The 27,762-nt window shown below is 46.1% G+C and overlaps 1 protein-coding gene across 1 annotated transcript in view; it reads left to right on the forward strand.

Moving 5' to 3' along the window:
* Positions 1-27,762, forward strand: part of BICDL1 (BICD family like cargo adaptor 1) — a 48,967-nt gene that overhangs the window by 14,710 nt on the left and 6,495 nt on the right. Inside the window, exons 3-9 of the mRNA XM_050906851.1 lie at positions 17,711-17,827; positions 18,521-18,532; positions 19,918-20,064; positions 21,076-21,255; positions 21,566-21,784; positions 22,961-23,104; positions 26,961-27,091. Coding sequence (XP_050762808.1) covers positions 17,711-17,827; positions 18,521-18,532; positions 19,918-20,064; positions 21,076-21,255; positions 21,566-21,784; positions 22,961-23,104; positions 26,961-27,091 — 950 coding nt within the window. The remainder of the gene's footprint in view (positions 1-17,710; positions 17,828-18,520; positions 18,533-19,917; positions 20,065-21,075; positions 21,256-21,565; positions 21,785-22,960; positions 23,105-26,960; positions 27,092-27,762) is intronic.

Raw genomic sequence — 27,762 nt, forward strand, 5'->3', positions numbered from 1 at the left:
TTGGTTAGCAAGTGTTTTGCATAGAATTATTGCAACACCAGAAAACTGAGGCACTGAGAGACTAGGCAATAATTGCCAGTGTAAGCTGACAAACAAGACCCTACTAAAGGAAAAATCTCCTCTCCACTTAGGCAGACTGCACAAGAGTTTGAACATTTCTCTTGATCTTACAGAATGGGGATGAATTGTTTTGGTTTTTTAATTGATTAGGAATTTAGTAAGCTATGTCCCATACTGAAAGTGTACCACCCCAGGAAAAAGCTAGTAGTCCAGACATTACTCCTTTATAGAGTCTAAGCTTTATTCTCCATATCCCTTACATAAAGGACAATGTGTATAAGTTGCAGGATAAGAATTAGACTGGACATGAAGAAAAACATCCTGACTGCAAGGTTAGCTGAGTAGGAGAACAGATGGCCCAGAGATTGTACAAGGTCTCCAAGGGAAGCTTTTGGGAAGTGGCCAAGTAGTCACCAGTCAGGCAGGGCTGGCCAATTTTTGCCTGGGCATAAGAAGAACTAGGCAAAGTTAAGTCTGAAAGAGGCCTTCTGAGGTTTCTCTCTCTTTTATGCAGGCAAGACTTTCAGTAACATCAGGTCAAGTCTTCTTGCTGTATATGAATATTGAAGGAAAGAGGCAGAGAATCCTGAAGGAACACTCACAAGAAATAAGCGATCTCTAAGGCTTTGGAACAGACTTGCATGTTCACTCTACATTGGCATAAAGTAACTGAAGGGTGAAAACAAATGTAAACAGGGGACTATTCAGAGGTAGGTTCCAACCTTTGCTTGAACATGAGCTCTTGAACAGACTCAGATACTGGGGGAGTCACGCTTTCCAGCAGATTTATGTTTAGATGAAGCCAAATGAGAAAGCCTGAAATTACTGTGTTTGTTCAAAAGAGATTGTTTGTAGAATTTAGCAGTGTGATATTTGTCCAAATAACATCTATTGATCAGCTATGAAGTTGCACAGGGATTTGCTAACTCAAATTATTTCTGTAGTTTTTGCCTCTATTACAGAGAGATTTATTTCCCTAGGCTTTACTGGATGTTGTACTTCACTTTGTGCACAAATTCTTCCTAAATGTTGTGCTTCTTACTCTTTCTTTCCCTCTCCACCTTAGCACAAGGGACCAGACATCTTAGTGAAGACTAACTAATAAATATTCAAAGCTTTAAGAGCTTAGGGCAAATGCTTATGAAATTGATGATTTCATTAATACTACCTCTTCCTGGGGCCCTTCTGTGCCTGAAGCACTGGTGCCATGGGCACAGGCCCTCACCCTGCAGAGCTGCAGACAAGGAGGGGTCTTGCAGTCTTGGCCTGCTTTGTCAGCCTCTGCTGCAAGAAACCACTACCCCCAGATCTGCTGAGCTACCCCATATTCAACTCAGTCAAGGCAAGACAGCCCAAAAAGCCACTATTCAACCTGCTCAGGCTCATCTGGCTTGTTTTCATGGTATGGAGGAATGAGCTCAGCCCAGAGGGAGAGGTGGAAAAGGATAATACACACTTGGGAACAGCATTTTGTTTTTTTCCTGCCAGATGCCATTGCATATCACTGGTGCTTTTAAAGCTAAGTAAACACAGGCGCCTCAAGATCTCCCGGGCAGCACCCTGCCTTCACATGGAGCCCATGCTGGACACAGACCCCAAAACAAGCAAATAGAGAATGGTGCCATTTAAGAGCAGAACTGGAAGCAGGCACAAACATTGCTCACAAGCAATTTTCTTGGCTGGCTGGAATAGACAGGCCAAGCACCATTTTACTTTGAACCTCCTGAAGGAGAGGCAGGTGCTACTGCAGAAACCTCTACTGAGATTGTAGCCACTGATTTGTACAATCTAAAACAACTCCTCAAAACCCATCTACAGAGGATTAACAGGTTGATTTCCTTCATTTAAAGAGGCCTCCTCCATTCCAGGCATTATCCAACCCAGCAGCTCAGAGCTGCTTACCGAGATTAACTCTGGCACCACGAGACACAGCCTAGCAGCTGCAGGCTGGCTCTCAGCAGCTCCTTCGTTTCAAAGGAGTCATTTGCATCAGGCTTTCAAAACTTGGGAAATTCCTTCTGTCTTCCCATCCTTCATAATCCTCCATCAAGAGACAGTACCACAGACTAAGAAGGTCAAGTTGGGGGAGAGGGAAGGAGACAGGCAGCCTTTCTCCCTTCATTACAGGTCACTGCCTCACCTCAACAGAGGAAGGGAAGATTTGCCCAGTGTGGGACAGTTCCAGACCACACAGCTTTAGTGCTCTTGGTCCCAGACATGGGCCTCCTCCATCAATCTCTGCCCCTTCTCATGGCCAGGGAGCACACTGCCAAGAAAATATTTTGCTATGTGAAACAGATGACGCAGAAGCCTTTCCAAGCATGAACTTGTTCAAATGTAGATATTAGCTTTCCTGCTTCTTTTAATCTCCCTAAGCAGAGCTATAAGCCACCCCAGGTCAGGGAAAATGGCCTAATTGACCAAAATGCCTGTTCAGACCCACATACTAAGTAGTCCGTGATGTTAACCCTTCCCACGGCTCAGGGAAGGTGACACGAGCACCCAGAGCCAGCTGGCCATGGTGCACCTGGGCTCACCCTGGGGACAGGGAAGGAGGAAACAGCTGGTTATGCTGGAAAGCCATTGCCAAAGCACATATACATCTATGCCTATATATACACATACACACCCCCTCCACTCTTCCTTCCCCTCACATCACTTGGCATACAAGACATTTGCATGAGGCACCTGCTAGTATTTCAAGCACGTGAAGCAGACAGTTTTCATAAAGCCTGTGTCAGCGCCACGGACTGAAATGGCTTGTTTATACTTAGTCTGCTGATGCCGCAGAGTGCAGACAGATGGGCAGCCATCTCACAACACTGCAAAAACCTTGTCGGCCCCTTTGCGCAACAGTGGATAAGGCCACTGCAGGATAAATTGGAAACATCAAGGCCAAGTTACTGCTGCTTTAATATCACAGGGAAGTTTTTTGCTTGTGTAGCAACAGTCTCCCATATTCACCACAGAAGAGGCAGTACTTCAAAGGCACTCAAATAATCACTTTTTGGTGCATTCCACCAGCATCGTTAGGCAAATGTCCATAAATACCCTTCTTACATATCTTGTCTCACTGAGATTATCCTTGTCTCCTTGGCAACTGTCAGATGATGTATAATGCTAGCAGGGATTAGCCCCAATGAGCCTTAACCCTCGTGTAAATTTCTGCTCTATGAAGAGACCTGGCCAAACACTCTTCTTTCCTGGTTATGTTAAAATGTTGCCATAAACAATATTAAATCCAAGAACCTTTCAGTAAACCTGAGTAAGGATGAAAACTAATATGGAGCTTTTTAAGTGGTAGTATTTGTCTTGTCCTCCAAACAAATACATTTGAGACATGTGAATATACTTGGCATTTCACGGCTTGACAAGTAAAGCTGTATTTTGAATCCGTACTTAAGGGAAGGCTTGTGCTGAAAACTTGGGCTCTAATATCTTTATCTCCTTTGTCCCTTGGTGCCAGTGGGGATCACACTGGGAAATTCCAAATCCCCACAAAAGCTTAACAAACTTATGCTACGCTTTAACCTATTAATTTCTGAAAACTAGCCAGGATTCAGGTCAACGCTTGAAATCCACGTGCATACTCTGACACCAGTTGTACTGAAACTTTCTGCCTCTGAGCAAGCAGCTATGGGCTGCACCCTCATGCCCCGCTCCTCCCCGCTGCTCAGACATGACCAAAGCATCAGGTCAAGGAGGTACAGCCCCAACACCCCAAGCCTTCTGCAAGTGGAGCATTTCTCTGCTCCATACCATGTTTGGGCCTGGTGAGGAAGAAGTTGTTTGTCTCTTGGTACCCCATTTGGCCTGCCTGGGCACCCAGAGCAGGCTTTTGCCACACATGGTACTAACATCACACAGCTAAGACCTGTCCCCACGTAGGAAATGCAGAGTATGCCAGTGCAGGGAGCCAAGCAGCACTACATTATACATAAGCGTTAAGGGTCGAAGTATCTAAGTGATAACAAACAGCCTGTGGTGCACAAGTGACACGTTTAAACTACTTGTTCCATCTTTAGTCCATTTGAGTCTTTTTAATGTCCCTGCTTGGGGAGATCTGCTCTAATTCAACAGGACAAAAAAAAAAATCTTTGAGCAGCACCAAGGAAAGAAGGCTAAAAGAAGCACCAGCCACAGCAGCAAAACCAAAACCAGGCACACTACAGCAGAAAAAGTATTTCTGTAATTAAGCAAACAAATCTCTGGCACAGCATTGTGTCTATATATGAATTCAAGAATGTGCCATGGCTGATACATATTAGGCTAATCAACTAGAGAGAGCTGAGAGAAAGGAGGGAAAAAAGGTCTCCAAGATTGCTGCAGGAGGTAGGTCACAAAACAGCCAAGCCGAGGGGTGATGGGGAAGCCAGTGTAGGCAGGATAGTGACAGGCAAAAGAAAATCCAAGTCTTGGCACAAGCTGGTTAGCAATGATGCAACATGATTTCTTCGCATGCTTCTGTGGACCTGTTTGCTCCCCAGCCATCTGCCAACTCCAGCGCACACCTCATCACGTGTGAGACAGGAGGGGGGAAAGGGGTCAGTGGCTTAAGGCAGGTGATTTTTAGCACAGATAGGATAAAAGTCGTCTTAACTCACATGCCTATGTACTAGCAGAAATTTTAAGTGACACCATTTTAGACGCTCCTGCACACAGCAAGCACTCAGTAGATTTAGTATTGCTAACCACAGGCTTCTGCACATAGAAAAATTCAGCTACAGCAGCAGGAGGAATAAAAGCTGCTGGGAGCTGAATACCATGATCTCGTCTGTCACTGATCACATTATTCTTGCTTTTGGGCAGCAAGAGGAAGAGAAAGTTAATCATTTAGAGGCAGTGATGCTAGGGAAGATCCCAGTTTAAAATCCTACTGTAGTAGCATAAGAATTGGAGCAGCAGATCAGCCCATGCTCAAGTGCAGGATAATCCACACACACTCGTGCGAGGCAGCCCTCTCTGTTGAAAATAAAGTGATAAAAGAACATAACTGGAAAGTTGCCACAGTTAAAGTATGAGCACACTCGAACAGGGCTTTCAAAATGAAGCACACTCCAACAATCCAGTAACTTGTCAGGGAGACTTTAAAGCTGAAGAACAGCCACTGCCACACCACTTTTGTTGTGTGTGTCTTGGTGTACTTTAGCTGGTCTCCTGTTACCTAGTTAGGGCCCAGAAAGCACATACACAGGGTACATGACACTCATCAGTACTGACATTTGCTTAAAGGCACCAGAGCCAAAACCAACAGCATTTTCCCAACCCCCTCCCATTTCTCCCAAAGGGCACCTGTAGGCCTTTACACACTCTGCCCTTCCAAGACAAATCACTGAGGGTGAAATGGGGAATTTTGGGGAAGGAAGGAAGCATGCTCCCCTTTCTCTGGTTGTAGCAGCTTTATCAAGGATGCTACATCTTTCCAGACAAAGCTTCAGCCATCAAAACTTCAGCCACCGGAGGAAAAAAAAAAAATCTCAGCATCAGACACACAGGACAGGCTGCTAATTCTCACAGCATCTGTCAGTACAATGTTTCCCAATCTAAGATCTCATGCAGTGCTTACAGGTCTCCACACCCCGGTGTTGGTTTGCAGGCAGCCTCATGGCTTGGTTGCACAGAAACCTGGGCTGCAGATCGCCCCCAGTCCCCATGTCTGCCTGGCACCTGCTCTCTGCTGCATGTCCCAGCCCAGGCTCACCGCAAGCTCGCTGTGTCTGCATGGGGTCAGTTGTCAGAAAGCAACAGCCTCAGCGCCAAAAAAAGCACAGCTTGAATGATTCTTATCCCTCTAAGCAGCATCTCAGACTGCAGGGGAAAGGGCTTTGGATTCAGTGACGCCTGACCTACATTTGCAAAACGTTGGCTATAGGTGCAAGTCTAAGTATAGCATGTGTGTGCCAAATTTGCTGCCCGCAGCCAAGCACAGAGCCTTTGTCTGCAACACTTTCGGTGGACTCTAGTTCACATGCAGTTACTCTTAACACAACTGTTGGGATGTTGCTACAACAGGTTTGGGGTTTTTTTTTCCCTTCTGACAGCACTCCACCTCTCCTCCATCAGAAAAATAACTGAATACATGAAGGGTTTGTGACTGAGGTGGCTTCCCCCATACAGGACCATCCATGCTTTACCTTAAGTGATATTCACAGATGCACCAAATCCTGAAACTCATACAGAGAGAGGCTCTTTTCAGTCCCTGATAATGCATTCCCCTGCATGTGTATGATTTGGCAGAGCATAGCATATCTTATACACCATCCTACAGTATATGCTGCACCCACCTTGTTTTTCAGCTAAGTTTGCTGTCCGCATCTACTTGCTTTATTTTTTATTTTCAAGCACAGCTTTTTGTAGGACTTAAAGTACCAAAATGCCAGTGAGTTTGCCAAAAGCTGTTATTTAAATCAATTCATGCAAGAAGTTTTTAAAAGCTAGATTGTAGGAGGAAAAGGCTCCAAGGAGAGATCCACATTCTTGTTTCTGGACCCTCCCATCATCCAGAGATTCTGGCCACGGCAACACCCATGCAGTCTCTTCAGGGGAGCGCCTCACCTGCCAGGCTGACGCATGCATAAGATCTGACCACTTACAGAAGTGCTCAGCATCTTCCCAAAAGCTGGGTTACAGATGTTGTTTGGAAAACTTACCCTCAACTTTGAATACACCTGCTGTGGCTTAATTTAGCAGCTCTGGCTCATGCTAGAAGTTACTATTGCACACTTGCCACTACATACTGCTGTTGAGGTGCAGACCACTCTGAAGGCCAAGCCCCTGGCCTGAGGATCTACGACTTAAAGACCTAATCCCCTTAGTGCTTACATCTGTGGCACTGCACAAAAAGGTAAATAAGTACTTCTGTGTTCAAGCATCTGCTGCACTGAGTCATAAGCTGAACCTTAGTGGAAACAGAGCAAAGCTGGGCTGAGAGGAGACAAGTGTTCGTGTACTTACTACATATGGTAATGTACAAAGTATAGAACTGTATTCAACTTCAGCAGATCAGAGTGCTCAGATGTTATTACTAACACATTGTAATTATCTTTTGTCAGCAGTCACCAAGAGCAAGGTCTCTCTTGCGCTCGAAGTCTGCTCCAAAGACCTTATGCTCTAAACAGATCTTTTCATGCTGCCAACAAGGGAGAACAATTCAGGAATAGCTGGAGGCTGCTGAAGTACAGGAAGGAGTATTGCCAAGTTAAATGGTATCTCTAGAAGCTTTTTGTCTGCAGGTATCCAGCACAGTTCTGTTGTGTTTAGAATGACAGCTCAAATACTAGCTGACCAAGAAATATTTTTAAGTAAAATGTTACCCAACAGCTCCAGAACGATCCCTCAAGAAAGTAGATTTGGACCTTTTTATTTAAGCATTGGAATTGTGACATGCTGCCATGTGGTTTGGGTTTTTTCCCCCCCAAACTCTGTGGTGTACTTACTCATGTTTATGGCACTCACCTTTCATTTATGACTATTGCACCTATCAGTGATAAAAACATTTAGTGAAGAGAAAGCTTTAATGGAATAGTTTGAAGCTGTAGCTCCCATCCTGGCCAATATTCACTATAGAGTTTGGGTTTCCTTATTTTTCTACAGAAAGCAGCCACATGTTTTACTGCATCAGCTGTGAGAAATAAGCCTTCTGCAGAGAACCTCTTCTATCTTGCTTTAGTCAAGCCAAACTCCAAAAAAAAAAAAGACTTCTTAGCTCTTCCTCCTCTGGATTTTGAAATAAATTTATCAAGTTGTGAAAGAAAAGAGCAAACACATCAGTACTGTTTTTAAGAAATGGCCTGATGGAAGTTATTGGGAGTTAGACTTTGCAGGGATTTAAAAGCTAATAAAACATCTCCCAGGTCAATGTACCATAAAGTTTAAGTATACATCTACGTTTTAGAAAATGTTTTCTCTTCCTGTCTGAAGGCTTCCTGAGAGAAATATATTTTAAGCCAACTCCTTGAATTTTGCCCCATCTTTTTTGGCATCCACTCATTTCACATGTATGGGAATGGACACCAGTATTTTCGTGCACTCAGACATGTTTGTAAGTGCAAGTTTGAGTATCGGGTCTACATACATTGGAAAGCTTTTGATTTACTTTTGATTACTACTAAATCCTAAAAGAGTATATTCTGAGCTTAACAGGGTGTATAGATGAAGATTTCAAGAGAAATTTCAGAGCTGCTAGCCTGCCATCACATATTGGCTATCCCCAATAGAACTCAGTTCATTTTCTTTGAAATAAAGGAGATAGAGTGCTTAAAGCCAGAGTAAGAGACTGCAAGAAGCTTAATTATTGTCTCTTGCTTCCAGGCACAGACATTTGAGTTTGAACACCTCCAGGTTTAAAGTCTTAGACTAAAACAATTTCATAAAAAAAATTCAAGAATGGAGATTGGCTATCCTGACTTCTGGCTACTAGGGGAAGACAGCAAAGCCTTTCAGAGCAGGAGGGTATGTTACATTTCTCTTTGCCTCCACTATCATAAGCTTCTGCTGCTTTCTTCAAAAGGTTTAATGGCCAGGTTAAGTCTTCATGTTTCCAGTTCAGCTATTTCCAAACTAGTCAGGCATTTTGTATTTCATTAGGCTATCACCTGACCCACACTTATGGCTCACTAGAAATTTACTGGAAGAAATATTTTTCATCCTTTAGCTCAAGTAGAAAAGTCAGACTAAGCTCAAAAAATTTGGATTAAAAATCCACATCAAAGGTAACTTGGCCAAAATGTTCTATCAAGATAAAATATGCCTTTTGTCAGGGAAAAATAACTTATTAATGGAAATTAAGCATTAGAAATGCATTAGAAGTTATCTAGGAGAGCAGACCACTGAACTTACTGATGCAAAACACAGACCATCCAGCTTTCAGACTGTACCGGTTCCCTCTGCTAGGCCAAGGCAAAACTTCAGAAACTGCAGTCACACACATAGGTGTGGGGGCATGACAGACTTTTTAACCTGAAGGTCCCAGACCCCCTTGTGACACATGGGACCCAAGCTGTGCTGCACTGAAATTAATGTGGTGGTTCCTGTCAGCTCCACTTTAGCATCACCAGACTTGATTATTTAAGCCATAGGCCTTTCTGCTTCCATTTACAAATTGGTAACTAAAGTGCAGAGGAACAAATGCTTCATTCAAGGTCATGTGCAGCATCTACACAGAACTAGAAGAGCCTGCTAGTGTTACACGTTAGTATCCTATTCCTTCTCAACAACCAGGAGCCAAGTTGTTGCCAATAAGCCCCATATTCAGCTCTCCATTCAGAGCCCTACAACAGACACCAGCCCTGGGAGCCACTGTGCAAAGCTGTCTCATCTCCCACACTTCTTGTGCAAGCAGAATTTGCATACAGAGAGCAAGAGCCACTGCGTGCACTACTTAGCATTGCGTGTCCTCCAGGCACACTTTGTCCTCTGAGTTATCTCCAGTGCTAATTTATTGCAGCATTCAAAGCAGCGGGCCTCCGGCAGTCCCTCCCACAGGAAGCAGGCTGACTCATTTTTCCACACACTGTATTTTCCTCTCCACAAGATCCAAATGCTTAGGTCAAGAATAAACCACAAAAAGGGAGGCTCGTGTTTGAGCACCTCCTAAAACATGTGCACAACCCACATCCACTTGTGAAGCTATTTCTTTCATTCAAACAATGAATCTAGAGACATTACACCCAGCTAGACTTGCCCCCATATGGCACACAACTGTCTTTGCTTCTGCTCTAAAGAGCAGTTCCTAATCCTGTAGGATGATTTAGCCTAAGCTAATGGTTTTTGGCCTCAGCCACAGTTATGAGTACTTACTGAAAAACAAGATGAAGACCACCATTTTGCATTCATTCCCCTAAGCTCTTTGCCAAAGCATTCAGATGCTTGCCTTGCAAACTTGTTCTCATATATCAGCTAACCTTATAGGAAGGAAAAAAAAAAGAATAATTACATTGCCAGGAAAACCCTGACTGACTACTCTTTCACGCTTTGCTTAGTGATGCAGCAAAAGTTCACTATCCCTATTAAAAGGATTTTTCAAGGACATTTGGAAAGAAAAAAGTAGCAGTACCTTAATGTGTCTGAGTATTAACAGCAGTTATCTCCACCAGCACTTCCAGCACTCCAACCATGAGAAACATGGGAAGCAACCAAAGTCAGCCAATGCAAGCACTTCACCCCTCAAAACAGGCAATCCAGCTTCAGGCTGAGCAGGTTCAGGTTTTGTGGAGGTTTCCACCAAGGAGCTAAACATCTTTACTCTGACAACACTTCTGCACCTCAACGAGCAGGTGCAAGCCCAGCCCCACACAGAAAAAAAACATAGCTGCTCCCTGCTCTCTCTTATAGCCAGCTCCCCCACTGGCCTCTGCCTCTCAGGTGTGAGGCATCTGAGCTGATGTGGCATTAACTCATTGCCATCCACAAGAGCCCACTGCATGACTGGGGTGTGTTGAGAGGAAACTACTCACATTCTTCATTTGTTTTATTTTAAAACTCAGGTAAATAGGAGTGAGGTCAAAGGACATGCTAAGGATTTCCTACTTGTCCTACAGAAGGGAAAGGGGAACAGATCTGCAGCAAAGAATTCTCACTTTCACGCAAGCAATAAAGTATCATATCTCCAAAATGTCATGACTGTGGAAGTAGTGCAGATCTTAGCATAAGATGCCACTGCTGTACTTTGTCTCACAGAATCCTCTCAGACTAGGTTTAATGCTACAGCCATGAGGCTTTTCCCATCAGTAATGTGTCCCGAGCCTGATGCTTATAAAAGAGTAATTCCAGTGCCTCTTCTCCATTACTCAGACTCCTTGCTTTGGCAGTTAAGGATCCTCATCCTTTAGATCTTTGATTCTCTTTTTTCTTGATAGGTCCATTTTGTGCTAAAAAAAAGCTCATTTGTTTCTTCTTTTGTCCACCTGCTGTGTTGTCAGTATAGGACCCTCCAACCAATCTAGCTGGCCTGTGCTCTACAACATCAGCCTGTTTCCCACTGAAGGGAAGGCTCATCAGCCTGTACAGCTTTAACAAAGGAGGTCAGGCAGTGTGCCACAAAATCAAACCCTTCTGTCTAAGCAGATACGGATTTATTGGATTCTCTGAATAAGAAGAGAGAGGGAATAACCAGGAGGAGACCTGTAGGGGTGTAAAGACCATTGCAGGTAGCTGAGCGTGAAGGTGTGTGGTACAAAGGCACCAAATGCCAGATACAAAGTAATTTGCCTGAATTGCACTGAAAAAGGTGTCAGCAACACGGAGACAGCGTGCCACATCCAGCTCACAATTTCATGTAGATGTATGACTTCAGTGCCAGGCCCCAGTGAGGACACCACAGGCTGGATGCTGCATGTCCCTACCATGGCCACCTCACAGATCTTACCTAAACAAAGCAGCAATCAGCTGGCGGTCAAAACCAAGAAGAACACTATGGAGTGGGCTGATGGGTGCTATGGCAGGTTGCAGAGATGGTTCCTGAGCAGAAAGAAACCTGTATTAGGAAGTAAATCTTACCTGCAAAAGCTGAGCAGATATACTCACTCTGGCTATTGGAAATATAATAGGTATATATTACATAGCACTATCCTAGCACTTTTACAGTCTTAAAAATCCATTTTTTCTAAAAATATTCCATGGGATCAATGTTAATGGTCTCTGTTGGATGTTTACAACCAAAATATTTTTGAAGTGTTGCAAGCTTCCTGAATTCTCATTTTTCCACACAACTTCTCCAGGCATGACAGCTCTCACACCAGGACCAAGCTGCTGCATACTTTGTGTAGTTAAATATCCCGACACCTGGGCAGTGGCAGACCAAGGGATGAGGCAAGGAGAGGAGGATTCAGCCCCACTACATCATTTGGCAGAGATGGGGACAATGCTGGCCCCAGCCATGATGCACAACACTCCCCAGCTCCAAATGTCCTGCACTGCACTGGAGAGCAGTGGGAAGAAGTCCTCTGGAAAAAGCTTAGCCAGGTCCCCCTCCTCCTCCCCCTCCAACCTGGGTGCTCACGGGGCTGTTTCTCACACTTTTTCCCTCACTCGTCACTGCCAGACAGTGTTTTGTCCTTTCTTAAGTACATTTTTCCAGAGGCGCCACTGGCGTTGCTGACAGGCTCACCTGTGCCCTGCAGTGGAGCTGTTGCGGAACCGGCTGGAACCAGCTGTGTCCAGCATGGGGCAGCCCCAGCCTCTCCTCAGAGAGGTCCCTGCAGCCCTACTGCCAGTACCTGGACACCTAGACCCAATAAATTCCACCCCTTACCTCGGTGAAACGCGTATTTAAGAATTGTCATTAAAATATGCACTCGTCGCACACCCTTCACAAACTTCACTGACAACATCAACCACAAAAAAATCTCCTCACACCAAAATCAGTGGCATCATCACAACACCACGAAGGTGGGCAATATACATAGTCAATACAGCTCCACCCCTCGTCCCTTCACCACTTTACCACAACAAAAAAATCCCCAATATTAATCCAGTCCCTGGCGATGGCCAGTCCGAGCTTTGCCCGTTATGTCTCCCAGTCACTGTTTTTACTGCAAATTCCTCTAATGGTAAATGATCTCCCTGTCTTTATCTCAACCCATGAGCTTTTTCATCTTACTTTCTCCCTGTCTTGTTGAGGAGGGGGATTGAGAGAGCGGCTGGGTGGACATCTGACCAACTCACCACAGTGCCATTGCTCTTCTCCACACGTGCAGCGGCGTTGCTGTAATGGGGCTGAAGGTGCCGCGTCCCAGGGGCCATCCGTCGGGGAATCCCTCCTCTGTGCACGTAAATCAGCAAATGCAAACTGAAACCCTCAAAAGGTGATGAACGGCGAGGGTATTACACAATTACGCTATTACATAAGCACTTTCCTGGATAGAACAATGCTTCAAATAATAACAATTTAAAGTTGACCTGAATTAAAACCTTCGGTAAAAAGTTCTCAAAGATTCCCTAACTGGGCAACCTCCACGTATGCAAAATATAGATGGTTGCTTATGGCACCGGTGTGCCAAGGGCTGGAAAATAGCCATGGCCTCACCGCTTTCTTGGCATGGGTCAGTTAGCCCAGAAAACCAGGCTTCCCACCACTGCCGGCAGGCACCAGGGTGCCGGGGTTGCTGGCTACGGTGGCAGGGCAGCAATCCCAATCCTCCCGGGCTTCCCTCAGCAGCCAGATTAATGTATTTTTTTTTAATTGTTACTCTAAAGCAAGATGTTTATTGTTTCTTCCTTTGCTTGCATTTCAGTAGCCAAATATATTTTCCTCCAAGAGAAGAGCTGGGAATCCAGGAACCTGAAGCCAGGGGAGGCAGTGATTAGTAGTTTGAAGTGTTAATGGTACCACAGTGGGAACGGGGAGTCCCTTGAACTCAGCTATTAGCAAATTAATAAAAGGGGTAACACACTCTCCTGAGTGTTACAAATTTAGCACTAATTAGGACTTCTCTTTCTTAGCTATTTTAGGCAAGAAAATCTTCAATATCCTTTGTTAAATTTGAATCATCTTGTTTGTAAAAGTAAATCATATGGAAACATTGGTTTCTTCACCCAGCTACAGTCTGTTAAACTTCTTCCATTCTCCTTTTCTTTCTGACATGACTTATAGCTGGATATTTTGTATGCAGTTAGTTTTATTTAGCAAACCTTTGCCCAAAAGAGGGTTTTCTTTGAATGAAACTAACCTATAGGCCATTCATTTGTCACAGTCCATCCCAAACATTTCAAAGATCCCCTCTTCACAGGAGCGTCAGTGCTCCAATTTATTTACATTTATTTAATTTATTTATTGCTTGTGTATTCCAGATGTTAAACCTCACAGAGTTATTGTAACTGGTAAGCCATATTTTTCTGCCAAATATCTACACAGTTTTGTGTATTTTAGCACTTCAGAATTAATCACAAGAGAAACACTTAATCAGGTTTGCAATGAAAAAAAGCCCTTAATTAGAGCAGAGGCCAAAATGTCCTCCTGCTCTTCCTTTCTTCTTGCACTGCCCAAATCTCATCTAAACCTTGCCTGAAGTCCAGAAAACAAATCTCACAGCTGACTGAATATATCTAATTGTGAATTGATGTCTACGCTTTTGCAGATATGTTTCAAACTCTGCCTGGTGGCTGTGTTGGCTAATTTGCCTATACCCAGGAAATTAATTCTTTCTTAACTACAGAGCAAAGCTATGATGTTGGGCGATATATGTCTGCCTTTCTGGAAAGAATATTACTTCTCCCTAGCAAAATCAATGCATTGCTAAATGATTGACGTAACCACAAAAGGTTTTAGCTTTTAATGTTTAGGAAAACACTGATGGGGAAGAGAAGGCCCTACAGTTTGCATAATGAGAGTAGAGTCAGACTGGCTGAGGCAGAAGAAACTCGTTTCAATACAACAAAAGCCATAGCTTATTTGAGCAATAAAGGGAAAATGTAGATAGAAGGTTACATCTTCTGATGACACTAAGTAAAAAAGCATGTTAGAAGTAATCAGTAGTGAGCTCATGGTTTAAAACACACATGTATGGCAGTGTGGAGAATCCAAGTAGATGCTGTAGGAAAATACGCCATAAAGCCTGACAAATACTGGACACTGTCAAGGTGGCTTTCCATAAAATAATGCAAATTGATGTTAAAGTCTAGACTTTATAATAAATTAGAAAGGGTAGTTCGGCAGCAGTATTAATAACCTCTGAAACAAATGTAGCATGAAAAGGGGGTTTCCACGATCAGAGCTCAGCTCAGAAGACTTTGTCTCATGTCCATGAAAAATCAGGTCTTTGCAAAGGTGAGACTAAAGGTATCAGCCATTTCCCTATCTAGAAGAACTGGATGAAGACTTTTCCTCATTCTCCTGTGGAGGGAAACACATGATACAATCATTTCTGTTTACTTCTGTTAAACAGCTGGTCAGAGAGAGTATTCTGCACTGTATGAAGCTAAAGAAAGTATTATTTTTACTTTTCCCTACTGCATGAGTTAGGCTGTGAATGGTGTAGGCTGAGGTGACACTGTAACATCCTGTCTGCATTAGGGCCCTAAATGCTAACAATAAGTGAGTCCTCTCTTCCCTCCATGTGGGCTGTAACTGTGGGAATAAGATGTGTGAGCATGTAAGCTGAGCAGCAAGTAGATAAATTCCAGATGATGATTTAAAGCTGGTGAATACAAACCTTACAGTCCTGCAAGCAGTCTAGTACCAGAAAGGACCTTTGAGGTCAATTCATTTCCCTTCTGTCGTAGGCAGCTCTCAGAAAGAAACTGCATGATAAAGTGATCCAGCTCCATCACAAAATTAATTTTTGCCACCATTTCTCCTACTGTAATGGTGCAGGAGGAGGAATCCTACTGCAGCTCCTTGGAAATGTAGAAATCTTCCTATTCCCAGCCTTAATATACTCTTATCCAGTTTATTCACATCATTTTTTCTGCCAAAATTGTGCTTCTGCTTAAATAGCACTTCTCCCTTCTGTGTGCTTATCCGTGATGTATTTATAGGGAGTCCTCTCTCAGCATTCATTGCATGAGATAAAACAAGCCATCCTTTTTTAGTCCCCTTTCATATAACAGACTTTCCACAATCTGGATCACCCTTGCAGCCCATCCCTTCACCTGCTCCAATCTGAGCATGGGGACCAGAACTACCAACAGCAGCAATATATTGTCTTATCAGGGATTTTTACAATGCCATTAACACTCCCTTGTTTCTTGCTGCTATATTGTACATTTACACTGTCTGTACATAGAATTATTCTAGCATATAAATTATGTTATACAGTTAACCATCAAATACTGGTGTGTCATCTCATCTGGTACCGCTTGTGCTCCTTGGGAGTGCGGTCAGCATCTTGCAGGCAAAATCCTTTGGTGCTTTTCATCTGGTGCTTTTTCATCCTTGATAGCTCCTGCAGAGTATTTTAGCATGAAGATGTTTCAGCAGCCTTTACAAAAGCAAGTGAATCATTCAAAAAAAGCACAATCCATCCTTCTTTAGTGTCACCAATTAATAGCTGCTCAGGATGCTTTGAAATCTATAGCTGCTTAAGGGAAGAAAAATAACCAACCCCTTCCTATAGTGCTGTGCTATCATTACATTTTGTGTACTCTGCCTGTGCAAGGAAGCTTTATTATGTGAGGCTTTAAAGAAGGGGAAAAGACCAGTTATGCTAATCCAGGATAAGAAGGGAACTAAAAACCAATTAGTAGACAAGATTATTTCTTATTGTTGGAAACCATTTCTTGTTCCAGAAGGCAGTGGTCAGAGCCTGGCTGATTTCAGTGGCCATGCTTCTGTCTTCTGCTGCCCCTGCAAGCAAGCAGTGTTGGGGCAACCACAGTTTCCTCCACTTGATGGAGCTGGAACAGCCTTTTACCTCTTGCTTCTGATTTGGATTGTTTTGCTGCAGACAGTGCAAAATAAGGGACCATTTTAAAAAAGGGGTTAGTGTTGCCTTTGTGGGCAGCTCAGGCTGGGTCTGTGTGCTTGTTCCTCAGGTCACAAGCTGCTAGAGCAAAGTCATTGCACCCTTTGGTGAAGCTGCTGCCTTGGGCTCCCTGTCAGCCAGAGCACCCTGAGTCAAATCCTGACCCACGTTTGCCAGACATAAGGATGCACTCCCAGACCTGCCCACAGCTGCTGACCCCAGTGTGGGTTTTCTCCTCTTGCCCCCATCCCTCCCTCCCATCTCACCTCTCTGTCTAAGGCGTTGTGGCTGCTGATGGCATTTGCTGTTGGACATACAGCTCTGTCTGTGCCCCGAGCAGGACAGCAGTGCTGCCTCTTGAGGGGGATCAATTCACTTCCAGCTAATCTGCCGGAGAGGGAGGTCTGTGCCTAAGTGTAATGGAACCTGATGGAGGCTAATTAAATAGAAAACCATCCATTTGTGCTGTCTCATTAGGGATTTGTCATAAAAACCTTATGTTCTCTTACAAGCCTAAACAAGTGTGTTCACCATGTAAAAATCAGCCATAAAGCTGTCTGGAGAGTAGTTAACGTGTCTAAGCTGTCATTTATACGGGCTGTCTGCAGCCTGGATCCTGCAGGTAGGAATAGCCTTTCCACTGTCCTCAAACCACCCTGCATAAATGGGGCATCCCTCCTTCGAAATGGGAAAGAGGGCCAAGCCCAGCGATCCTGCACCGACAGTCATGTGGAGCGGATGCTTCTCTGTTCTGGCTCTGACAGGAGCCAGAAATCAGACGCAAAGAGCACTTGTTATTTTAGAGCTGTGCCAAAGATGTTCAGAGGTTTAGAAAGTATAAATCTAATAGTAGTGTTTCCTGGTGGCTGTGGAGATTGGCTCCCCTTGCCTTTGCAAGTGGCCTGGTCTCCTCCTCAACCCCAGCTAGGCTACTATTTTTGAGGAAAACTGAATCTCCTGTAGGACATGGGAGTCATCACGCTATTTCGGAATGGAAGAAAGTTATGGGCTGTGTCCCCTTGGCTGCCCCAAGGGAAAAATCAGCATGGTCTAAATGGCTGCTCTCCTCAATGTCTGTCCAGGAGGAGCTTCTCCCTCACCCAAACTGTGCAGGCTTCAGAGTTTCTGCCAAAACTGGGGCTTGTGCAGAAGTCATATCAGGGCAGATCTTCCCATGGGCAGGAGGAGATAACTGCTTTCTGTCTATGGGACGACCCCCCAGGGTAACGCAAGCTGGTGTCTCCTTGCAGGCGTCGGAGGTGGAGCGGCAGCTCTCCCTGCAGGTCCACACTCTCCGGGAGGACTTTCGGGAAAAGAACTCCTCCAGCAGTCAACACATCGTGCGGCTGGAGAGCCTCCAGGCCGAGGTGAGTCACCTGTGCACCGCCTCACTCCTTCAAAAGGCAGCCAGGGCTGTTGTAACTTGTATAATGAACCCCTCTGAACTGGGTAAACAAAACCTGCTGCTTGGAGCAAACAAAGAGAAGGATGGTAGCTGTGGGGCAAAGGCCTCCCCCAGTGAGGACTTTTGCTGCAACCCAGGGCTGGCTGGGCTGGCACCGGCCAGGTTCCACTGCTGCCTTGGCCACAAGCATGCCTGCAAAATGAACGGATGAGAAGGATCTTCCAGGAGCTAAACCATGGCTGTGCTCTTGCAGGGCTGCTGCCCAGTACAGATTAAACTCTGGGGCATGGTGGGAAGGTCTGCAAGGGGGGAGTTTCTGTTTCCCATGCTTGCAAAGAAAGCAGCAATCCTCTCCTGCTTCTGAGCCACGTATGTGGGAAAGCAAGGAGTCCCTGCCTGTTTTAGCTCTGGTACATTAGCAGGAATGATATTACCTTCCTTCCTCTTCCCTTCCCTGATGGAGGTCACTGGAGACCATGTAGGCAGGAAGCAGAGGGGTAGAAGATGTCCAACTCTACTACCCTACTGCTTTTTTTATTTACAAGCTGTCTGGAAGAGCTTTTCCTAAAATCTCTCAATTTCTTCTTTTCTCCCACTCCCACCTGCTCCCTGCTGGTCCCTCGCCTTTTCTTCCCCTACCCTTGGTGTGGAGCAGCAGGTCCTTGAAGTAAGTATAGAGGCTTGGAAAGGATTTGCCCGCGCATGCATGCCTGTCATCGTGCATGCCTGTCACTGTGCATGCCTGTCACTGTGCATGCCTCACCTTGCCTTTCGCCTCCTTCCTGTCTTTTGCTTTCCAAGTCCCTTTCCCTCTGTGCCTCCCCTATGGCCCAGAGCCCACAGCAGAGCAATGTTTTTTCTGATACACGGTCATTCACAGGGTGTTCATTACTGGTTTGGATACCAAATATGAACTCTTGATGCAATCTCTGTATTATACCTCTTATTTTTCTCGCATCCCTTTTCTCCAGCCCACGCAAATCATGATGGTGGTGGGAAGAGACATCTCAGAAACCATTAGTCACCTAAGAGCAGTTTTCTAATGCCTACAGCAGCCTTTACCCTGCAGAAATAGCAAGTCCACACACTTTGCTAATATTCCTTCATGCAGCCAACTCTTTCCAGCAACCTGGAAAGCAGCAAAGGGACAAGATCCCAAAGAGGCCAAGAAAGCAGTGGGAAGTTGCTGAATTTGTCTATGGTTCGTGAATTCAAAGGAGGCCATAGGGAATATTTAGGGTTATAGTGGACTGGTAAATGGCATACTCAGTCCCCAGAGGTCCTGTATATACTAATCTGGGAAAAGGCTCCTTTTTCATGGTTAAACAAGAAGTGACCTTGGCTAGTGCTGATTCATCCTGTGTACTGTTCCCAGCTAACTGAATCACAGAGGTTTTGCTTGGCACATTGTCCGTCTTCACCTGAAATCGCTGCCCTTGACAATTAAAAGAAATGAACCAATTTTAAAGGCAACCGATTGCTGGGAGACTAAAAATAAGCATGGCACAGAAAGGAGTCTTCACAAGTAAAAAGACAGAAGAATCCCTGGTGAGGAGCTGGCGAACATGCAGCAATTAAGAAAAGCATATGGGCAGTGCTGTGGCACAGCCCTGTGGGGAGCAGGATCCCGCAGGCTCACCCTGTGGTCTCCAGCACCCATACGGGAGAAAATGCCACCATGCTCAGTCGGGAACCAGCCAGGAAAACTAACTAGTTTTGCCCAGTCTTGCAAATTTTAAGGTACAAGGGGTGGGCAGGGGTGGTCTCTGCTTAATCAGTTTGGACATTTCTGCCTGCTCCCTGGCCTCCTGCCAATGCACACCCAACACCTTTGGAGCTGCCCCTGCAGCCTAGGGAAGGAGGAGTTTCCTTTCAGAGCCTTCCTAAGCTTTAAACCACACACAGAGATACAGTTTCTCTCATACAGGTATAGAATATGTATGTGCATACTTTTGCTTTTTGCTGTTACATTTCTCTCTTGGGAATGTGATTTCCCTCCTCTCTGCTCCCTGGAAAGTGTGGGGTAAGACACCGCCTCTCTTTCCTTCACAGATCAAAATGCTGACGGACAGAAAGCGGGAGCTGGAGCATCGCCTTAGTGCCATGATGGAGGAGAACGACCTGCTCCAGGGAACCGTGGAAGAGCTGCAGGACCGAGTCCTCATCCTGGAGAGACAAAGCCATGACAAGGACCTGCAGGTGAGGAGGCACCAATGGGACAGGGAAGAGGGGGGAAATGGAGTAAAAGACATGGTTTGGGGTAAAACTGACCAGGAAGGTAATCAGGAACTGGGAGATAAAACAACTGGAAGAATAAAACGGCTCATGTAAGCATGGCAGCAAGCAAGGTCCTGGGTGTTCCCCATAGGGACAGTTAACAGGACCCACAATGGGGCATCTTGACAGCAAAGAGCAGCTTAGGAGGGAGATCTGAGCAAGGGGTGGGACAGGGTGCTGGGGAAATGAGGTAAATGTAAAAAGAAGCAGAGAACTCTGGTTGCAGTTCATTTTACTTAATTTTTTAATAGTAGAATTGGCTTCAGAAGGGGCTTCTTTAGACCCCGCTGTCCCAGAGGGCAGTAACTGGCCTCATAGCTCTCACTGCTCAGGTGGTTTTCCATCAAGCCCCATGGTGTTAGCAGCCGTGTGTCACCAAACCACTCCCCAGAGAACAAGCTGGCACCTCTGTGGCTTCAGGCATCTTACCAGAGATCAAGATTTTTCCATTTCTCTTCTGTGGGTTGACAACCATTGGATCCCCAGCTCTCCAAAACAGCCCTGAATATTTTTTTCCCTTTTTTTTAATATATATTTGTATTTATATATGTGTATAGATTTTTAAAAAACATGTCTATATTACTTTTCTTTTTGGATTCACTTCCTGCTGTGTTGTTTTCAGCAAATTTTTTTATCTGAGTCCCAACTTCTTCACAATGCTCCTCATTTTAGTACTGATTAACCTGCTATTTTTATCTTTCAGGATATTCTGGCATCTAAACAGTGTCTAATGACATTTGGAGATTATTAAGCTCCAATAAATGGCAATACCAGCCAAGAGTACTTTCCTCCTGGCTGGAAACCCTCTTTCGTGACACCCATTCCTCCTGCACAGCTCTTTCACAAACCAAGAGATTCATCCAGTCCATATCACCTCCACTAATACTTTTTTTTTCCTGCTTTCTTGACGAATTCCTTGATTTTCTTTGCAAGCTGCACCAAAGCCAGCTAGAGCTCCAGGAGGTGCGGCTGTCCTACCGGCAGCTGCAGGGGAAGGTAGAAGAGCTCAGTGAGGAGAGAAGTCTCCAAAATTTCAACACAACCAGCACGTCCCTGCTGTCTGAGATAGAGCAGAGCATGGAGGCAGAGGAGCTGGAACAAGAACGAGAACAGGTATTTGCCCTCCAGCCCCTGGGAAAGCCCATGGACCTCTGTGACCAGTCCCAGAGGGAGAGTGAGTTTAATGCATTTGATCTGGATTTGGAGCTGAACCAAGAGCCAGAAAATTGGGGTTGTGGTCCCAGCTCTGGTATCAACACCCTTTTGACCATATGAAAGTAAATCTCTGCATCCATTTCAAAACCAACATAGCAAGCTAGACAAATATTTGTGAGGTTTGGCTATCACATGCCTCACTTCACCGTGGAAGAAGGATCTCCATGGCCTTGATGTCCCAGGCTAATGTCAGGCTCTCTTGTTCCAGCTGAGGCTGCAGCTCTGGGAAGCATATTGCCAAGTGCGATATCTCTGCTCCCATCTCAGAGGAAATGACAGCGCAGATTCAGCAGTCTCTACAGACTCCTCCATGGATGAGTCCTCAGAAACCTCATCAGCCAAAGATGTCCCAGCCGGCAGCCTACGGGCAGCTCTCAGTGAGCTGAAAAGACTGATACAAAATGTGCTGGATGGTGCAGACTCCACGGTAAGTTGGTGGCACAGAGAGACCTTGGCTTGTGCATGTCCCCTTGCCCAGGTGACAGAGTTTGCTGCAGGTTTCCACTGGATCCTGAAGTCCCCGGTCTCCGAGAAAACCTCTGTGGGCCACAGAGATGGGCTGTCACAGTGCAGAGCCTGCTCCATGTGTCTCAAATGGCCAGCCAAGAGCCAAGCCAGCACATGGGGTTTCAGCCTGCAGTGGTCAGACTGCCATAAGTTTCAAGCTCATGCAACCATCATTGATCCGGGAGTCATTCTGGAAAATTAATGAAAGTAGGCTTTCTTTGAGATTTGCAGTAAGTTAGAGTTTCAACATGGAAATATTGCAGATTGTCTTATACATCACAGTTCAATTATTTCTCTTAGGATTTTCCTAACCTTGCTTTATTAGCAATAGTATCACAAAAACATCGTAACCCCTGTGTGGGTAGGTTCTGCCCCTGCGAATTGACACTAGGTACAAATGTCTTGGCAAGAGCTGCCAGATTCAAATCCATTGACAGGTGAAGGGTTTTGCTGGCGCAAGATGGTGTCTGTGGAACATGGTCCCAGGGCTGCTGGGGAGGAGGGGATGGCATGGAGGACCACTCAGCATCCACAGGAGTGCAGAATTATGAGAAAACACCTCACTTTTTGCAATGGCTCCAATCAGGCCTATTTCCATCACCCACAAGCTGGTTGCATTGCCAGTATAACTTATTTGAGATGCCATGGTGAGGAAGAGGGTGCAGACCCTGCAACTGCAGACCCGCATGGGAGTACTCACCCTCCTCATTTTAGTACCTGCAGCAGCTGGTAAGAAGGCTGAGCATAGAGATGAAGTTGTATTTGTTAAATGAAAAATAGGGAGTCCTGCAAAAGGTCTACAAACACAGAGACTGTAGCCATATGTTCCCAAGTGGTCAGCAGGTCTCTGTAAATGTGGTTTATGCTAAGGTGAGAACATGTCTGCATGCTCTTTTTATCATGGGTAGAAGTATTACCCTTGGCTGAGCGTTTCCACTGTGGAGGTATATGGGAACAAAACTGAAACTCTACCAAAGTCACATTCACACTTTCTTCTTCCTTGTTTAGTACCCCCCCATCCCAAACCAGTATCAAATTAATGCAATTGCCTTTTTTAAAGTGAAATCTGAGCAAGAGATTTCTCTCCCGCTCTCAGAGCTCTCGACGAAGCGACGATGACACCTTAGAGGAACAGATCAGGCGAACAAGCGAGGATTCACGAGCCCTGAGGGAATTAATGGAGGGAGAACGGGGGAAACTGAGGCAGAGTTTGGAGGAGCTGCAGCGACTGCACAGCCAGGTTAGCAATTCCCACACTTTACATGTGGTCTTGTAACACCAGTGTTCATCCTCCAAGACATGCCTTCCACAGAAGAGATCAACATGATAAATAACCCAGTAGGATTTGGGCCAAAACCAGTTATGGTTGGATGAGGGAGACTCTCTTAAACCCAGTGCAGAGGCTTCATGCATTTAGGATCAGAGTTTTTGACAAGTTGTCTGGGGCCCATCCCAGACATCATCTCCAGCAGCCAAACTTCCTTTAAACCTTTCCCCCAATCTGCTTTTCAGCCAACCTGTCTCGCTTAAATTCTTCTCAGCAGAAGACCCCAAAGTACAAGGCTGCTTGATATGGGGTACCGGAAACCCATAGGTATCCAGTCTGACCCGTCTTGCTTGCACTAAGACCACGTAAAGGGTGTATGCAACCACTGGATGGACAAAACAGTGCTGCTCTGCTGTGCATGGCGCAAGGTTCACCCCCTTCCACAGCAGCATCACAAAACCCTCATAAATGCACACCCAGAGAATCTTAATCATGGCCAGCCTGGCACCAGGCAGCACCCCAGGGCCAACAGGGACTGGCTAAGACAATCTCAACAGCAACGAATGATCCAACCCCGAAACAAACGCCACACCCAAAGCACAGAATCACACTGCATCCGCACAGAATGTAGCATCGTCTGTGTCCGAGGTCTTATGCCAAAAGCAACAAATGGATACGGGCACTCAAAGAGATGCTCTGCAATCCCTATCTCTACGGGACAAGTCTCCAAACGCTGGAAGGGATCTGGAGGCTGCAGCAGAAGCAGCCTTTAGCACAGCTGCTTGTACAGCACCAACTGCATTGGAGCAGGGAATGGGATTAACGCCCTTGGCTGGTCTTGCCAGCGGTGCTGTATCACCGCCATACCCTCTTGGAGAAGAGAAGAAAACACATCCCTGTTCAGAAAGTCAGCACAACCTGGGGTCTGACAGCCTTGTGTAAGGCTGTGGGAGCTCCCACCATGGGGCCGAATAAAAAAGAGAGCATCGTTAAATACCCCTGGCAGTGATGGCTGCATGTGTACGAGGATGGGAAATAGACTTGCTGACAAAGCAGCTGATCAGAGGCAGAGTGCAGCGAGGGAGCAGCCCTGGCACCTGTCCTCCCCCGAGGACTGCTCCTCTCAGCGATGTGGCCACCACAAGAGACATCTTTGAGGGTCCAAACTTGTGCCCCCAGTGAGACATGAGCCCAGACGCTCCTCTGGCCATGCTGCCATAGTCCTGTGCTGACAGGGACCATTAGAGGCTTATTCACAGATTCTGAGCGACCATCCGTACACCAGCCTGCTTGTCTGGATGCAGCACCTCCTTACCACTGCTCCAGCACACACAAGGCCTTGACAGGACACCAGGAGGGAGCAGCACTTGGTTGTTCTTTGATGTCGCTGCTCTCCCCAAGCTCCCCAGCCAGGAAGAACCAGAGGACCCGCCCTGGATCACAAGTCTGGACCCCCATCTCTGCTTTTAGGGGTCCCTGACTACCAAAACTCTGAATATTTAGGGAGCAAAGGGAAGACTGCAGTTCTACTTTCTTCTCACACCTCTGTGTTATATGGAGAAAGATGGGGCATAACAGCAAATGCAGCAGACATTGCTCTTGGAGAAGCACTCCAGCCTCACACAGCAAGCACACACCTCCTGCAGCCTTTGCCCATAACCCAGCCTCGCACTTGCTCAAGGGTAATAATTATTCTCACCTCCCATAGTAGAAGCAACATTGTCTTCAGTTCAGTACTTGTCGTGGTTTAACCCCAGCCAGCAACTAAGCACCACGCAGCCACTTCCCCCTTCCCCCCTCCCAGTGGGGTGAGGAGGAGGAAAGAGGGGAAAAAAAGTAAAACTCGTGGGTTGAGATAAGAACAGTTTAATAACTAAAGTAAAATATAATACTAACAATAGTAATAATGAAATATAATAATAATAATAGTAATGAAAAGGAATATAACAAAAAAGGAGGGGGAGGAAGGGAAAACAAACAAACAAACAAAAAAAAAACCACCAGTGATGCACAATGCAATTGCTCACCACCCGCTGACCGATGCCCAGTTAGTTCCCGAGCCACGATCCGCGCCGCCCGGCCAGCTCCCCCTGTTTATATACTGGGCATGACGTTCCATGGTATGGAATACCCCTTTGGCTAGTTCAGGTCAGCTGCCCCGGCTCTGCTCCCTCCCAGCTTCTTGCACACCTGCTTGCTGGCAGAGCATGGGAAACTGAAAAGTCCTTGGCTTAAGATAAGCGCTACTTAGCAACAACCGAAACATCAGTGTGTTATCAACATCATTCTCACACTAAATCCAAAACACAGCACTGTACCAGCTACTAAGAAGAAAATTAACTCTGTCCCAGCCGAAACCAGGACAGTACTAAAGAAAATCAATGCACATGGAAATCTGGTCCACCCCAGACAGCAGTGCTTTGCTGCCTCAGCATCCCTCTGTGCTGTCACTGGTACTGACAGAATAAAAAGGGAACTCCTCCTAAACGGCTTTTGGGACCTCGTAGCACCACACACATTCATTGCTCCTGCCTGAGAGCAAGGTGAGCTGATGGAGACAGGAATCGCCCCTGCCTCTGTCTACACCGGAAAGCAGTTTCACACCTTCTGCCTGGTCTGTTTCCTCCCTCTGTGGCATCCCATTCTTACCTGAAACACAGACAAAAACAGTTAAAACCCCAAACCTATCCCCAAATGCAGGTTTTTGGGCCTCTTTATCCACTGTCCCCCGGGATTTCAGCAGAAGTGCTCAGCACCTTTCACATAGCTCCCACCGCTGCTCTCTGTCACATCATTGCTCTGAGGTGCACCCCATGCCGGGCTGTAGGAGGGCACAGCTCGAGCAGAGCTCCCCAATTCCCTGGCAGCCCCAGCACACAGCGGGGAGCCTCTGCACACAGACAGGGTGCATTCGCACCCTCCTCCCCCCCTGAACCAGCCATGCTGCGCTAACGGCAGATCCTCCCACGCCGTTGATGTGATGAGCCCTTTTTGACTGTCTGCCCTCTATTTAAAGATTTCTTTGAGGATTCAAGCACTACTGAGCTGCATTTAGAGAAAGGAGGTGGGTCAAACGCTGGGTTTCCAGGTGGTGGAGTAGCGTAACAGAGCATGTGTGTGCCCTAGACAAAGAAATTAAACGTGTATGAAATATTGCAAAGCTGTTCTAATGCAATCCTTGCATGATTTCACACCCTATTAACTCACTCTGCACAGGACCAAAACGATAGATCATTTCTCAGACTATTTAAGACTCCGCACATATTTTAAAGTCTAATTAAAATTGTAAGATGTGCCAGTAACACCTTCCATGGCGTGAAAGGGAATTTTCACATCCTTTGTCTTCAGCTTCATACTACTTCAAGAGACATAACGGCTCCCTCCAAAAAATCTTATTTGCTGCTAAATGATGTTTGCAATAATTTAACGCTGGAAAGATCAGAATACAACAGGCAGACTCAGAGGATGCGTGCACAAGATAAACCGCTTGGAGAGGGGCAATATTTCAGTGCTGATGCCATAGTGACAGCAAAGTTGCAGGGGGTCCTGCCCCGCACAGCTGCACAGCTTTCAGTGCTGTTGCTGCATGTTACTGAGGCCGTCCTGGTGACCCATCTTGCTCAGACCGGCACTGCTGGCATCCTGGGGTGAGCTGGCACATTTCATGGGGGGTTGCACCAGCACTAACAGCCCCCTCCCAGCAGACACAGCTTCTCCTACAAGCAGGGGAGCTCAGCCTCCAGGTTGGCCCGTGTGGCTTTTTTTTCCCCCCACTCGTGGTGAATTTGTCTGCGCAACCCTGGGTTTCACGCCCGCCCTCTGCCCACAGGTCATGCTGCTGAGTGTGGAAATGACGACACTGAAGGAGGAACGGGACCGGCTGCGAGGTGCTGCTGAAGACAAGGAGACAAGTGAACAGCTCCTGCAGGCCATCAGGGACCGAGATGAGGCCATTGCCAAGTAAGTGGTATGAACAGCCAAAGCCAGGCTGGGTTAGCAGTTACGGAGTGCCTTAGCAGCAGATGCCTCTAGGGTGGGTTTCTCCCACCCTCCACTAATTTCAGTAGCTGTTACAAAGTGATGGAGCGAGTCTCAGCTTTGCTGGCATTGGAAAATGCTGCCAGGAGCTTGGGAGCAGGGCAGGAGATGCTGATTTCCAGAGCTGCCCCGTGGCAGGATTGGGGCCATTTGGGAGGATGCTGTGAACCATGTTTTTGCCATCCCTAGTGTTGGTCTGAGTCACAGCAAGGAGGAGAGGACTTCAGGGAACCAAATGGAAACACTAGGTCTGCCCTATTTGTCATATTTTTCTTGTTTTGCTCTTCCAGACACACAACCCTGCTTTCCTGCCCATCCCCATTACAGCCCTGCTTGGGCTTCTTCCCTAAACCATTTCTCTGGTCACTCGCTCTCCTTTCCTGTTCCAGGGTCTTTTTTGCATCTCCAGACCTGTAATTCTCTATTTATCCTTTCAGGATTCTCCCACTGTTTTGGCTCTTTATTTTCCCCATCCTCCTTGCAGACCTGTGCAGTTTTGCTACCCCGTACCCCATACCCCACTTCCCTGGCTCTGAGCTTGGGCTTGCCACACTGCCCTGAGCACTCTTTGCCCTGAGGAGGGGGGCAGAAAC

This window comes from Gymnogyps californianus, chromosome 16 (genome assembly GCF_018139145.2).
Source record: "Gymnogyps californianus isolate 813 chromosome 16, ASM1813914v2, whole genome shotgun sequence".
NCBI classification, from domain to species: domain Eukaryota; kingdom Metazoa; phylum Chordata; class Aves; order Accipitriformes; family Cathartidae; genus Gymnogyps; species Gymnogyps californianus.